The following is a 16051-nucleotide window of genomic DNA, read 5'->3' as shown; positions in this document are numbered from 1 at the left end:
TATGATACCGTCACTGCAAACACCACCAAAAATACTGTGATGTAAACTTTATGTCGTATCGCCGACCCCTATCCCAAACGTGTGCATTTTTACTAAAACCTCACTATTTAAAACACGTCTACATAAACGGTCTCATGCTTGAGCAAGCATGCTATTGTCCTTTTGATATCATGCTGTAGTTAAACGCATCATTTTCTTTGAATATTCAAGGTAACAAGTTGAGTAATTGATAAACAAATGGTCTTTTCTTTGGGTGAAGTATTCCTTTAAGTGAATATTTTGTATGCTGTGTATGTCATGTTTCCTGAGGCTGTATTAGGAATCCATCGTTAGACTGGACTTATGGCGGCAGTAAACACTCAACAGTATTTTTTTGTGACAGGAAAATTGTTGATGTGTACTGAATATGTTTATGTTGCAGGACTGCAATCCATTTCTATGACAACAGAGACGGCTTTGGCTGGGGAACTGAAGAGCGCGATGGAAGTTGACGCCATGAGAACCAATCAGGTGGGGGTGCTGTTAAACTCACAGCAGCTGTAGATCATTTTACTCAGGCCTTTCAATCACTCAGGGGCCTTCCGGCATGTTTGATATGCAAGGCAGCTAGCCCCGTCCGCCTGTGCCAGCAACTTAACATCTCAACATCCTAGAGCAGCAGCTCACACTACATCATGCATTTGATGATTGCCTCACATGATCAAAGATTTGGGATTTAAATCACTTTGGAAGACAAGCACAGAATGCCTGTTGAGACACAGAATTCAGACATTTAAATAAAAGTCAAAGTACGGTAATTTGAAGTTCACACACTTAGAGGAAGGATTTTCTCTCTCCAAGGTTCCAGAGGACCAGGAGGACATGGACGATAGCTCAGAGAAGACCCCCAGCAAAGCCTCCAAATCCCCCCAGAAAAGCAACAAACGGCCCAAGACCGTCCCGGTCAAAGTCGCTCTACTTGACGGATCAGACTACGAGGCTGGAGTTGAGGTACGCTGCTCGCTTTTCATCAGCAAAGGATGGGGAATATGGCTGGTCAATCCATGAGAAAAGATTACTATGATTAACACAGGCCTTATTTTCATTTATATAATTTCTATCAGTAATATTAACATTTTACTTATCAAATTATTTGTTTGAGATCTGAGACAGGCAAGGCATGAGCAGTCAGACAATCACAGAGGTTTGTACCAAAACAACAGGTGAACAATAGAAACGTTACCCAAATGTTTTACAGACTGACTTCTTTGTCCAACTTTGACTTGCTTACTTGCTGCAGTTGTGCTCGCACACAGCATTCATGTGCAATGAGAGATTATTATAACATTTTTAGATCCTTATAATACTTATTAGCACCTGTTTTTATGCACATTTTCAATTGTTGCATCAGAAAACCTGAGTGGAAACGGCAGAAATTTTAAAATAAATTAAAATATTGCAAACTATTTTTGCACTTGGCTCAGGTGGAATCGTTGATTGAAGAAAATACTGACTTAAAAATGGAAACAGACTTAGTTGATATAGCACAACGTCAAAAAAAGCCTGCATCACTCAAGCTTTCACTTTATTGAAGAGATGAAAAATAGCAAAGGATGAAAATATTGAGACTGTAACGTTCATCAAATGAACACATGAAACACACTGACGCACCATATTTCCATCATGTTTTCTACATTGTATTTACTGGTTGCTCTTGCGCTCTTTAATTGTGTGATTTTGTTGCGCCCCCTTCTTCTACATCAGGTTAATTAGGGGCAACCGTGGCTCAGTGGTAGAGCAGGGTCGTTCTTCAATCAGAGCATCGGCGGTTCGATCTCTGTCTAGTCCATGTCAATTTGTCCTTGGGCAAGACACTTAACCCCAGATTGCTCCCGCAGGCTGTGTATGAATGGCTGTGAATGATTACCTAGTCCTGATGGGAAGGTGATGCCTTGCATCGTAGCCCCTGCCATCAGTGTATGAATGTGTGTGTGAATGGGTGAATGATGACATGTAGTGTTAAAGCGCTTTGAGTGGTTGGAAACTAGAAAAGTACAGTGCATTTACCAATAGAAAATGAGTGCACCAATTGTTTATCTTGACACAGCTCCTAATATTATCAGAAAGTAGACGATGGAAATGCTTTAATTAGCTTTTTTTTGCAAATTTCTTGAAGTTGATTGAAGATTTGCTCCACATATTGATGGAAACTTTGCTATTTAAATGTTTACCTCCAGATAAAACGGTTTAGAGGATCTAGCTAAACTGTTTACTTGTAACCCTGACTCAGGATTGTATACTAGCATACTTTACAGTCCTGCATGGCTATGTCCTGAAACTCTGACAGTCACTGATCTGCTCGGAAAATTTGCTCTGGGGAATAATGTTGAAAATACAGGATGGTAGGAAATCTTTCTTAGCAACCTATAAGCTGGGGAAAAAACATCAAGATTGAATTCTGCAAACATAATTACAAATAACAATAATGTTGTTTTGCAGTGCTATTAAAACACAGTTTATCCGTTTCTCACCGGCTTAAATTTCATATCTCGGTATACCAGGTTGACCAGGAATATAGCATTTTAAGAAGCTGTTGTACATTTCCTCCATTTAAACACAGCCCTTGACTCAGCACACCACGGTACACCTTAGTGGGATTTAGTCTCCCTCGGTAATACATGCTACTGGAAATGCAGCTCTGACGGGTGGAGCGAGGTAAGACAAGCTCTGCATTGTGGGGGATGGAAAGGCTCAGATGAGCAATCCCCGGCTTCCATAAGTCGTGACTCTGTAGCCTTTTGTGTTTGTAAACAGACGGGCGTAGCTTTTGCTTTATTCGAATTTCACAGCAGCCCAAACGCTCATCACGATCGTACATCGCAGAGAATTAATCTGGGGTGAAATGACTGGTAGAGCGAGGGATGTCGAAGGGGGTGTTTCACGTAGAGGGATATCCTGGCCAGGACTTACAGAGCAGCGGTGAATCACATTAAAGCCAGCACTGAAGTCCCATTGACTGCTGCTGATGATGGAGTGTGATGTGTGACGGGAATGATCTTGTTGGCTCAACCTCATTCATGTCACTATTCCTTTTATGGCTTACTGCCTCTCACGTGACCTCACATATTTTACTTCTGAGTGGAGAAATATGTCCTGAGTAGTGACCGAGGCATCACACGCACATTCTCCTTCAGCTCAACCCCCCCCCCCCCCCCCCCCCCCCATCTCTCCCTCTGTCTTGATTATGTGCGTGCATACACGCGCACACATTTCTTCATGTCACCTGGCCAGTGACACTGGAGGTATTGGGCTTTGACAGGAAATCCATAGGGTAGACAGATGAGTGCTCTTATGTTTGACCGGGGAGAAAATAGAATGGGAGAAGGAAAAGATGAAGAAAGTGGGGGAGGAGGAAGAGAGAAAGATGGAGTGGTTGCTCGTGTACTGTAGTGTGTAGGTGACTGTGTATGTGACTGTGTATATGTGCAATGGAGAAAAGGCAAGCGGGGACACTTTGATGAATGCAGTGAAATCATTGATATAATGACGGTCATGATGTCCACTGAGCGAGCGTGCACTGATGATAAAAACAAAGAGACACAGCCAGAGCCTCCTATTGATGTTTGGCTCACAACATTATAGATATTGATCGAGCTCAGTGCATTTGTCCAGTCCTTAACCTAATGCCATCCTAAGATCTTAAGCACCATGCTTACAAACTCTAGCTATTACTTTTCCCCAAAAAACATTTTTAATGAAACATCCGGCATTTTAATAAGATCCTGAGGAGACCGTTGTACCAATATTTTAACTAACTTTTAACAGTGTCAACTTTCTAACTTTCTCTGCAGGTCCATAAAATACTAATGCCCGTTTCCACTCTTCATTAATTTCTGCCGGTTAACCACATAACAGAGTTTCCACTTTATTGGAGAGGCATTGCTGTTTGGGGTCTGCAAAGCATTCTGTGCCAACGATATTTAAGAGCTCAGCTCCTGATGTTGACCAGCTAAGCTATTTATACCTTTTTTTTTTCTTTTTTTACACAGTGATGGAAATAATATCTCTGTTGCACTGGTAGAATGAGATTCTTTTTCACATCTACATTGTAATACAAACCTGTACTATCTGTGACCCAACCCAAATAATTAGCTTTTCCCTTGGGATGCAGAAGTAGCAATAATCATGCAGTAAAAAGTGGGACCACAGATGCATCTCTCTGAGCACTGAATAAAAGCATTAAACCTACAGTCCAGAGTGCTCAACATTCTTACATTCAAAGTGTCTCCTGGGAGAAAGCCACTCTCTCCATAAATGTGAAGTTCTTGTGGTTAACGTGTTAAAACCAAATAAAAGATTCATGACACTGGGACTAAGCTCGGCCTCCTTTTGGACCCTAAGCCTTTTTTTAGGCCTTTTCTCGAAAATTGTAACCCATACAAAAGAGATAACAATTCTGTAACTACAAGGTCTATTTTAAAAATGTTGATGCTTGAATAACACTAGGGATTGTGAGATTTGATGAGATGAGTACATATTGTGTATATGTTACTGGTTAATAGTAGCTGAACAAAGCAAACACAGCAAACAGGGAAAATTCCCAGGTTCGTCTGAAGAAAAAGCACTGTAATTTATAAAATTTATAAAACATTCCCAATTCATAGCACAAAGGGTGCAGGTGCCTCACAAAAAGATTTGGTGTAAATAAAGTGAAGCAAACTCCAGTTATAGGTGTTTATATAAAAAAAACATGCCAAATTCTCATTTTCGAACCAGAATTTGCAGCTGTTCCATTTTACTTTTATATACTTTATAATTATATATTTCACTATATTTCACTTTGTTTATCACTCATATTGTACAATCTAACCTAACAGAGCTGTTTGGCATCATTTTGGCATCATTCTGACCCATTTTGACCCATTTTGACCTGTCATATCTCTCCTGGATGTCTGTCTGTTTGTCTGGAGCCCTTGCTCAGGCTCTGCCGGGCGGATCTTGTCATGAGACCACTCGTTACAACCAGGTGCTCAAAACGAACACACTCGTGTGTTTCATGAAGTGATTGACAGAATTTTCAGCCAATAAAACTCCAAAACCGTGCAGCGGTCAGCCCCCAAACCCCAAGCCCGTGTATGATTCACCGCCGGCATTCTGACCACCATTTTGGCTCAGATGAACGGAGAAATGCAAATTTTAAGTTCCAGACTTACCTACTTAGCAGACGAACACATTACTAATAAGGAATAATTGCGGATTTCACTGTTTTGGCCTTCAAAACCGACTCAAGGTATGATACAGTTATAATATTTTCGCAGTGTGGGAGTTGTGCTTTCTGTGGCTTGTTGGCTGTAACTCCTGAACGCTTTGATGGAGAGTAATTTGGATGATACCGTTGAACTCTGTGTGGAATGCTAATATTGTTAGCAGTGTGATATGCCGGGTTAGACGCTATGCCCGAGATTAACGAAGCATTCTCTGAGTTGTTGTCTTGCCGGCTGTGGCGTAAAATGCATGATATTGTGGCGAATCTTCTTAGTTAGTTAGTAGAATAGTTTATAATGGTGTTTGCAGTGTGTCAAATGGTTAACCTGATTACATTAAGGAGACTTTTTTCGATAAAAAAATAAATAAAAATGTAATGTCTTTTTAAAATTTCTTTATGAACTTTGCTTTCTACGACGCTCTCTTCGGTTAAAAACCTCGCTCTGAGCCTCAAATGGGGCTCGCTCGGGTCCAAGAGGTTTTAAAGAATAATAACATCACTTTATCTTTAGTATAATTTCTTCACCCATCTAACATGTTACCCTGCAGCATATAGCTCTCTCGCCGTTCACAGCCGAATGCAGACCCGAGCCTCTGAAGGTACAAGTGAGTGCCGTCTCTAGCTCAAGAGAGCTTCAATGGGTACCTGCCAACGCTGGAGCACAAACTGTCTGGTTGAAGGGAAGCCTTTCTTAGAGCCAGCTCGTATCGGCTATGCTTCGAGCGAACAAGACTTTTATTGTTTGGGAACTTCAAAACCAATCTAATATATTTTTGAGGCTTTCTTTTTAAAGTGGTCATGAACCAACCTTTGTGAACGAGTCATTAAAGCTTTTAATAAAATTACTCTGGAACCAGTATATATTTTGTCCCTCTGACTTCAAGTTTTGCAATTTGAATGTTTAGTGCATTCACTTGTTTTTCCACCACGGTAGCCTGCTGCTTCATGTGGCCAGTGTGAGGTCTGCAACACTGTTTGTTTACTTCAACTGAAATGTAAAATAGTGTGATTGTGAAATGCAAAGTTTATTAAAGGGTATTCCACCTATTTTACACATAAAGCTCAGTTTACTCATCACAAGGAGAGTTGTCCCGTGAAAACAGTTGTCGGACGTATTTTGTGGCTCTGGAGGGAGCTTTCTGAATTCTGAAAAAAATAACCCATCAGGGTGATGTCATCAGGGTGCTCTGAGCGCTGGGATTTCAGGCTTCAAATTCATGATAGAAAACCTGTAATAAAAACTGAAGGTGTTGGATTTGAAAGATGATATCTAATATATGGGTTCCTGCATTTTGTGAGCTTTACCCAAAAGAGGGACTGAAATTCAGGATATCTTGGCCTCTGATGCTTTAATTTTGACCACAAGTCAATTTTGTGAAAGTGCCTTTCTAAATCACTATACTCCTCTTACCGCTGACATTGTTCTGCGGTGGGATTGTTTATTCGTTTCACATAATAACCTAATAGTAAAGTAAATCACTGTAGCTAAGAACAAACACTAACTCATCTTTACAGTTTTTCTTCAGTTATTTGATTCCAGTGTTATCCCTCCGCTTACATTACTTAAAGTGACTTAGTTCGACAGATTTACTTTCCCCTCGGCCAGCCATTAACCCATTCACGCACACTCACTGTCTCTCCTCACCTTGTTTTCATGGGCGATCAGCAAAATGGATTTCTAGGATTACACCAAATGGCTGCAAACACAATCAACCCACAGAAATAGCTAAATAAATGTGATCGGAGCCAATTGGAGTGACAAAGAAATCTCATCAGCAGCTCCATGCGTCAACTGGTTGCCATGCTTGGGGGACCACCTGAGATGTGCGTTACAATTCAATTTAGTAAGAAAATCAAATATATGCGCTGCTCCCTGAATAAATCCCTGAATCTGCCCCTTGCCTGTCAATCAGCATTATTCTCTCACTGCTTCACCCGTGGCAGCCTCAGTGCAGCAGGATATACGTTATTAATATGATTGAAAGACAGATCCCTTTTATAATGGTTAATTAATTAGTCTTAAATATTTAGACGGTATGCTGACTGTACTGCTGGCTTCTCCTACAAGAGATGAACAAAGCTCCGTTGTGGCCTTGTAGTAGCCAGAGATGGAGAAAGTGAGAGGGCGCACGCACATACAGAAGGGACCTATTACTTCTGTTTCCATGGTAACAGCTGCTTGGTTGCTTTGTCGCCATAGGAGCCAGGTTTCCCTAGGAGATTAATCTGGCCGTGTGTGTTCCTCTGTGTGTGTGTGTGTCTGTGGAGATAGCATTTTGCCAAGGCCGTCAGTGCATCCCACGGAGGCCTTGTTTTCAGCCCTGAAGGGCTGGATAGAAAATAGGTGTGGTCTGTTGAAGCCGCTGATGCGAGATGCATTTCCTCCCCTTATATAGACATGCAACGAGTGTAGCTCCTCCCGCTCGACGGGGGAGAGGACAGGCTGGAAGCTTCTCTCAGACCACATTTGGGGTGGATTTTTATGTCACCGTCTTTTCTTTTTTTTTTTACACCTTTTTATGTTAAGAAATATGAATAAAGACTGTAGTAAGATAACAGCTAGCTTTATTTTACTTGATAAGTACCACATAAATATATAATGAATACAATATTGGTTTAGAATAAACCATTCTTTTCTTCCTCAAAGATTTGCAGCTTGCTAATAGGGAAGATGTAGACAGGAAATATGGCGAGAGAAAGAAGGCTATGACATACAACAAAGGTTCTCGAATGGAGGTGAACCAGGGACTGTGCAGTTATACTGAATGGGTCTCAAGGACTAGGCCATCTTAGACGTCTTTATTGACTCGCATTACTACACTCTATCCTCTTCTTGTTGTCTTTTACAATAGATGATGTTCAAACAACCTGAACCTGCACTGTGTCACCTGCCCACTCGCTGTGTGTTCTTATATGTTGGTGTGTGCGTGTGTGTGTGTGTAACAGAAATTTGCCAGGGGCCAGACCCTGCTGGACATGGTGTGTGGCCATCTGAACCTGCTGGAGAGAGACTACTTTGGCCTGACTTTCCAGGACACGGACAACGCCAAGGTCAGACGCACAGACACACAGAAAGACAAAGACACACACACACTCACACACACACGCATTGAGATATCTTACTTGAGGAAGTTGAATTTAATCATTCTAAGATCATGGTTTGCAGGCATGCTTGTTTATTGTGTAACATTGTATAAAGTCACTTTAGACTTGAGTTCTGATCCTTTGTTCAAAAGATTCTTCTGTTCTGGGTTCATTACTCATGATATTTGGGGTTATTTAGGTTTCTCTGTGGTGAATAGCTTTGTAGAGTCCAAGGCCAAATATATGTGTTGACATTGAATTTGCTGTGTTTCTTTATACCTGCTTCTAATAGTTTATTTACTTTTTTTTTGGTCACTGATTTCAGAGCAAATGTCAACCAGCCTTTCAGCCAAACAGCCCATTTAACCAGACTGTTTTTCCAGGTGTCATAAAGCAGTCAGAGAGTGGCATACATGACCTTTAACCTTTTCAAAATGTGATTAGACCGTATGGCCTTTTAAAAATAGTGCACAGGGTCTACAGAGCACCATGAAAGCTCTAGTGACATTAAGCGTAGGGAGCTGGACTCAACTGGCATTCATAGCCTCAACATTGATGCTTTCAGCGTTTGTAGAAGCCTTCATCCTTGTTATTGTAGTACGAATATATTTAGCTTTCAACTAGGGAATAGATTTAAAAAGAGAAGAGCAGCCAGTGATTTATAGTTCTTAAAGGGGCACTTAAAATGTGAATATGGATGATTTTGATGATGTTAAAGTTCTCTAAGGGGGATTGTCTCTTTCTTTCTTTCTCAGCATTGGTTGGATCCCTCAAAAGAGATTAGGAAGCAAATTCGGGGTAATTGCAGCAAACACACACACACACACAGACACACACACACACACACACACACACACAACTATCCACACACACATAGAGCAGCCATTTACAAAACAACCTTTCTGGTAATTTGTCCACAGTTGGTTCCTGGATCTTTGGGTTTTCTGTCAAGTTCTACCCCCCAGACCCGTCTGTGCTTATTGAAGACATCACCAGGTAGGTGTGAATAGTGTGAATAGAACCAATACACCTTTTGGTTATTTAAATGAACTATCTTTTATTAGCTGTAGATCAATTGGCTGGATCTATGTCCTATAGGTTCCAGACCATCAATATCATTAATGCATAGGATACTGACTTAATCATGAGGCATGAGGATGACAGGAATGTCATAAGATTTGCTGATATGTTTTGTCATTGACCAGTATTGGACGGAGTCAAATTTGAAAAATCTAGCAGTCCAGATGTTTCCCGGTGATGTAGATTCTTGAAATGTAAGCAGCATTTCTGCCTCCACCTCCCTCATTTCTTTAGGTACTACCTGTGCTTGCAGCTGAGGGACGACATCCTGTCTGGTCGTCTGCCCTGCTCATTTGTCACCCACGCCCTTCTGGGCTCTTACACTGTCCAGGCCGAGCTGGGAGACTACGAGCCAGAGGAACATGGCCCAGACTACGTCAACGACTTCCGCTTTGCACCCAACCAGACACGTGAGCTGGAGGAGAGAGTGATGGAGTTGCACCGTAACTACAGGTCCTAGAAAATATGTCTTCATTAATGTAATTGAAGGCCATTAGGATAATGGCAAATGCTGGTAGTTTTGATTTGTTGCATGAATATGAGGGAAGGGATAAATCGTGTTTGGTATAATGTGCCGTAGGGGAATGAGTCCAGCAGAGGCAGAGGTGAACTTTCTTGAAAATGGCAAGAAGCTCTCAATGTATGGAGTGGACCTGCATCATGCTAAGGTACAGAGACAAAACGTAGGTACTCCCAGACTGTTCATCTGGCAGCACACTTTTGTCTGAGGTTTTTTTAAGCTCAATGCCTGTGTCAACCAGGATTCGGAAGGAATTGACATAATGCTCGGCGTGAGCGCCAACGGTCTGCTCATCTACCGAGACCGTCTAAGGATCAACCGATTCGCCTGGCCAAAAATCCTCAAGATCTCCTACAAGAGAAGCAACTTCTACATCAAGATCCGCCCAGGAGAGGTAAATCAAATCTCTCCTTATCTTGTCTTTTGCACCTTGCTTGGCGTTCACTGCGCAGTAACTGCCAGCATATTCCCAATAGAATAGCTCATGACAGTCATTCTGAAAGAGCAGAGGCAACTGGAATGAGGGATCATTTTGTAAAGAGCCAACTCCACATTTCTATTTCATGGTTTCACAGCTGTTAAAAATGACATCATTGTCTCTCTTGACTCGTCCCAAACAGCATAAATAGTCATTTCATGGTTTGATGAAAGTGTTACTTCTGAGATGTATCTGCAGCAAACCATGTGACAACTGTCGAGGACATTATTTATAGCCCTCACCGATGCTGTTCTTAAAGATTAGGCTGATAGGTCATGTTTTTGTTCCTCTCCTCCTTCTCTCTTCCGCTATGGTGTATTTAAAGTGTGATTAGCCAGTCAAGAGGATTTGCACTTTCATCAAGGATTTTACTCACAAATGTTGGAGCCACATTATGCTCGCTCTGGTTTTCAACTCCTAAAATTATTATAATTTGCTGTTTTTTTCCCTTCATTCGTTGGCCTTCGGGGTATCTGCAGTGTGTTTTACATTCACTGTTAAACTGACATTGACGTCTTTTATAGCGAATACCAAGGCCATTCTGTGCATATACTTTGTTCTGCAGATCTATCCTCTTAAGTCAGCTGTCACCTTAAATTTACCTGCAGGGTTATCATTGTGTTCTAAAACCCTTTTATTCTAAACTGTCCCCACAGATTTTTTTTTTTTGTGAATGGACTAGTCCTTATGTTTAAAGACCTGTTATATTGCTAATAACCTATTGATTTGAATGCGTCTTCATCTGCTCACACCACTAAACAGCTGATTGAGTGAGTGCATGAACGGCTAATTTGTAGGTTGGTTAGAGAAGGAGAATCTCGCTGACATGGCAGTGCGAGAATATATTTCTAAGAGTTAACAAAAAAGCATCATTGATTTGTCCATTGCTGCGGAGTAAACACAATTCACCCTGCCACCATCCCTCCATCTTTCCCCGCACTTGCTCCCTTCACTCTCCTTTTCTATTTCACCGCCTTCCTCCTCCTCCTCTACCACAACATCACTCCTTTCCCTCACTGCTCAGTATGAACAGTTTGAGAGCACCATAGGCTTCAAACTGCCAAACCATCGGGCCTCGAAGCGATTGTGGAAGGTCTGCATTGAGCACCACACCTTCTTCAGGTAGGACCCGATAGTCACAGATACTCGGACAGACACACTTTTTCTGCACCGTAGTCGTTGCACCCTGCATGAACTGTTAAGATGGAAGATATCCTTGCAACTCATTACATAAATGTGTTGAGTTCTTTTTACGGTAAATCCTCTTTTTTTTTACAGGTCCCACAGTTCTGTATAAAGTCCTTGCATGGAACAGACGTGATATGTAACTGTAAATTCATAGGAAGGTTGCTGATTCTTGGTAATTTGCTACTAATTATAGGTTAAATGGGGACAGAGAACAGTTGGTACACTTCTAATTCATTTGTTCCTATTAATTCCTATTGTAAACCAGATAGTATCTTAATCCATGCACAGCAGGTCAGCTGAACTTGCAAACATGTGACATTTGTCTCCAGGCCAGCACACAATTCAGTTAGTGTAAAGATTCTAATTATAACGGATTATTTCCTTTATTTCTCCGCTGGCAACCTCAGATTCAGAGCCCAACTAAACTAAGATCTTTGTCTGTATTTCTACTATATTTACTACCAAAACACAGACTGTAGTTCTCCTCAGGAAATTATCAGAAGATTATTACCAGTAGAATAACCTTGTCGAAGACTCTAAACTGTGTAATTAGGTAAAATATGTCTACAATGGGCAGAATCTGAGCACTTGTGGGAGATTTACACAATCTGAACCTTCCTGCAGGTTGGTTTCCCCAGAGCCGCCTCCCAAGGGCTTCCTGGTGATTGGCTCCAAGTTCCGCTACAGCGGGAGGACCCAAGCCCAGACCAGACAGGCCAGTGCTCTGATTGACCGGCCTGCCCCACAGTTTGACCGGTCTGTTAGCAAGCGGTACATGCTGCCCCGAAGCATTGATGGAGGTAAGAACCCAGATGATTTCACCGTTCACACGGAGGGTCACCTATATTTCCCAGATAATGTTGTGAGGCAAAAACAGAAATAAAAGCATCTTTCAACTTGTGTGTCATGTTAGAGCACAGCCTATTGATATATACATGGCCCTACACTGACTGTGCTGTAGATTATGTCATGTAAAGGCTTTATCACTTGAGTCCAGGTGATTTATGTTTCCCTCTCATTGCACTTCACCAGCCTCAGCTCTAGGCTACAGCATGGACCAGCTGTCCCAGCGGAGCTCCAGTGAACGCACACAGTTCATGTCCAGAGAAGACCTGGACCAAGAGGGCAGCCTGGACCTGGACCACGATCAGTACCATTATCAAGACCAGGACCAGTACACAGAGCAGGAGCTGGAGGACCAAGATCCGGTTCAGAGGCAAACTTGGGGTGCTCACATCTCAACAACCACCAAGACTTTGGAGCTCAAGGTACAAGATGGGAGGAAACATTAAAATACACAGACACCTGTTTTCATTGCAGCCTTTGCTACCTCAATGTATAGCTGTTAAAAGAGGTATGTTCAAAGTTAGTGATGTTAATCAACAAAGTCAATTAAATGAAAACTTCTCCAATGAAGACAGTTTCATTGGTTCAATTGAAAAACTACCAGGCTTTGCACCAACTCTGAAAAATCCCTCATTCAACTTCTGACTAACACTCCTCATCCTTCTCTCTCACATTCCTTTTCATATAAGAGTGTAATCACCATCCCTACCTTTTCTCTCCTTGGCACAATTTCCTCTATTTTCTGCTCCTCTGCAGACCTATAAGACTCCTACATTTCTTTAGCTGCTTCCCAACACCTAACCTAACCTAACCTCTTTGCTGCCGTTGATACTTTTTTTTTTTAACCCAGAATCCTGCTTCTAACATATCTTCTCTTCTCCCGGCTGTAATGTTAACACACTCTGCTAACCTCTGCTCTCCTCCTTGTCACCCACCTCTTCCTCTCCTGCAGGGTGAGGAGGAAGGCTCGCCTATAGACTCAAAGCCAGAGGTATTTTGGCCTGGGACCTTAGTGTCTGTGGTTTTGGTTGTTGTAGGTCATGCACGTGTACTCTGTGTTTGTTAAACACAACCTATCCTTTTTCTTGTTTGTTTGTCTCTGGAGGAAATGTCATTTCTTTTCATGTCATGATTTCAAGGATTCAACTGGGTATAATCCATGAAAACTGCATGAATCGATCTTCGGATGAATGGACATGAAATGTTTAATAATATGGATTTATTTAGGCGCTTTCTTTTTCGCTTGTCTTCCCACTGGACAAATTAGATTAGATTTTCATCATAGGCATTAAGCTCCTATCCAGAGTGACTGAAACAGTAGGGAAAAAAATATTTGTCAACACATCTTCAACAGTGTCCCCGTGTGTAATTACAGGGATTAATTGTTATTAGCAGGATAAACAGATGGCCCTTAAGCACTGTTGATTTTTCAGTGACTCAGTGGTTCCCCAGTTGGCAAATCTCCTGGTTTTTCAGCTGAGATGTGTAAAGTCTCATTATCATGGGTGGCAGAGCTCCGTCTACAGACGGATTGCCGTCAAAAGTGAATCACTTGTTCTATCATACTTATTTTTACCGCTAACACAAGTAAAGATTTTACAGGTAATGCGGAACCACAAGTGATAGTTCCACCCAGAAACATTTGACTGTACACCATTAGCAACAGGTGCTGAGGTTTGCACAAGCGGATTGGCCTGCGAGTTCGTCACGTTATGGCGACTGCAAATTTAACGGTGAAGCCGGAAGACCCTCTGCGGGTTCCCGGTCGGCTACAAGAGCAACGGTAAAGAGAGAATTGACCAATTGTGTGTCAGCGTTGCTCCTCCATCGTAGGGTGAATGGAAACCCATCAAACATGCAAACGCACACTCGCGCGATGCGCTCCGAATACATAATGTGCACGACTTCATAATGTGCAGTCACACATATCTTAATATGAAAATAGCTTTTTTTTCTTTTACTGACAGATGTAGATTCTGGTTGCCTTTTTAAAGTTGATAAAGTCCTAGTTTTTGTTCGGTAAGGAGAGAAATAGCATACTTTTTGAAGGTAAAATGTTTGGCTTTTTTCATTGCACAACCAAGTAAAAAAATTAATAAAATAGTTCACCAGCACCCATGCGTTATTTGATTTAACTAAAATTCATTACATTACAGTACAGTCATTTAGCTGACACTTTTATCCAAAGCAACTTACAATTTAGATGCTATTATACCGTAGGACACATCAACATGCAACCAGTGGCGCCAGAGCTGGGGTTAGAACCACCAACCTTCTGATTGAAAGACAGCAGTGAACTCCATTCAACCACAGTCGCACATACATACATGATTCTTATGCAAAACTGGCTTTCTAATATATATTACTTATATTATTTGATGAAACTGGTGGTGTTATTCCTGCAGGTATATGTTTGTTAGTGTTATTAAGTACTTCAGGAAATATTGCCATTGCATTTGTCACTAAAGGGTCTGCTCTTTTGTCGTTTTTGTAATGCCATCTCACCAAATCTTTGGATGAAGAAGTATGGGAATAGTCCCCCTCTCCAAACACTTATGCTCAGTCACTATATGACTGCATTAATAATCAATTGGCTGACACTGAAATGGATGGTCCCTGTCTTCTTGGCATAACATTAAATGGCTTAACAGTCTTTGTCAAAAGCCCTGGTGGTTTCAACTGTTTGTCTGGCTGTCTGGCCCCCTTGCCTTTTTGACTCACCTGCAGCACTTTACCTCTTTGTCTCTGCACGCATCTGTTCTCCCCCACCAATCCTCAACCTCCTGCTTTGCTCAAAACCCTTCACTCCATCTCACTTGCCCCACCTCGGATTTGGCCACAAGGATGTGGCCACCCATCGGCCCAAACAGGAGGTACTGCTTGCCCCCTCTTTTTGGCATGTGCTGTGTGTGACCCTCACCAGGTCTTATCCATAACTGTGACTCTCACTTACTGTTAGAACACAGCCTTCGGCAACAGCAATGGAGCGCACATAGTTGTTTGGAGCACCACTTTCTTAAATGCAATATGACGATATTGCATATTTTGTAAAGTGCAGCAACAGCAAAATACCTTTGGAAAATAGACAATTAGTCAGAGCCCCCTGTAATTATGATATTTTGAAACCTCCAGACATTTAATTACATTTATTTTTTACTACAATGCTGCAAGGTAAGAGACAGATGTAATAATTGTGATCTGTGTGCACAGTAATGAGGTTTATGTCGTCAGTTGTCCAACCCTGTGTGACAGCCTGTAATTCATCCTACAGCACAGTTACAAAATAGAAAACATAAACAAACATAAATCCACATTTAGATCAGCTGTAGAAATGATTGTTGCCAAATTAAGAAAATCCAAGATCCAGATCTAGGAGCTTCATTTATGTTAATTTGTGTTCCTGGTGTGCTCTTCACTGTGTAAGCAGCAATTCTTGGATAAGCCAGAAGATGTTCTTCAAAAGCACCAGGCCAGCATCAATGAGCTGAAGAGGGCTTTGAGGCAGCCTAACAGCAAGATTGCCCAGAGGGAGAAACGCCTCTCCTCAGCTACTCCTCCTGGAGGAACCCCCGAGCGGAAACCAGTAAGAACGGGATCCTACTACCAAGTT

General features: G+C 41.7%; 1 protein-coding gene across 1 annotated transcript in view; it reads left to right on the top strand.

Moving 5' to 3' along the window:
- Positions 1–438: 438 nt before the first annotated feature.
- The window catches only part of LOC306708403 (band 4.1-like protein 1), a gene marked incomplete at both ends in the record, with an annotated part of 31757 nt that continues 16144 nt past the window's right edge, over positions 439–16051 (top strand). The window contains 14 exons of the mRNA XM_079176239.1: positions 439–510; positions 841–990; positions 8192–8296; positions 9085–9127; positions 9250–9325; positions 9644–9862; positions 9990–10077; positions 10171–10323; positions 11432–11529; positions 12220–12395; positions 12628–12863; positions 13394–13432; positions 15285–15314; positions 15869–16024. Of these exons, the coding sequence (XP_079032365.1) occupies positions 439–510; positions 841–990; positions 8192–8296; positions 9085–9127; positions 9250–9325; positions 9644–9862; positions 9990–10077; positions 10171–10323; positions 11432–11529; positions 12220–12395; positions 12628–12863; positions 13394–13432; positions 15285–15314; positions 15869–16024 (1641 nt within the window). The remainder of the gene's footprint in view (positions 511–840; positions 991–8191; positions 8297–9084; positions 9128–9249; positions 9326–9643; positions 9863–9989; positions 10078–10170; positions 10324–11431; positions 11530–12219; positions 12396–12627; positions 12864–13393; positions 13433–15284; positions 15315–15868; positions 16025–16051) is intronic.

The sequence above is a fragment of the Pholis gunnellus genome, assembly GCF_910591455.1.
Source record: "Pholis gunnellus genome assembly, chromosome: 2".
Classification (NCBI taxonomy): domain Eukaryota; kingdom Metazoa; phylum Chordata; class Actinopteri; order Perciformes; family Pholidae; genus Pholis; species Pholis gunnellus.
This window is presented reverse-complemented; position numbering and strand designations above follow the sequence as displayed.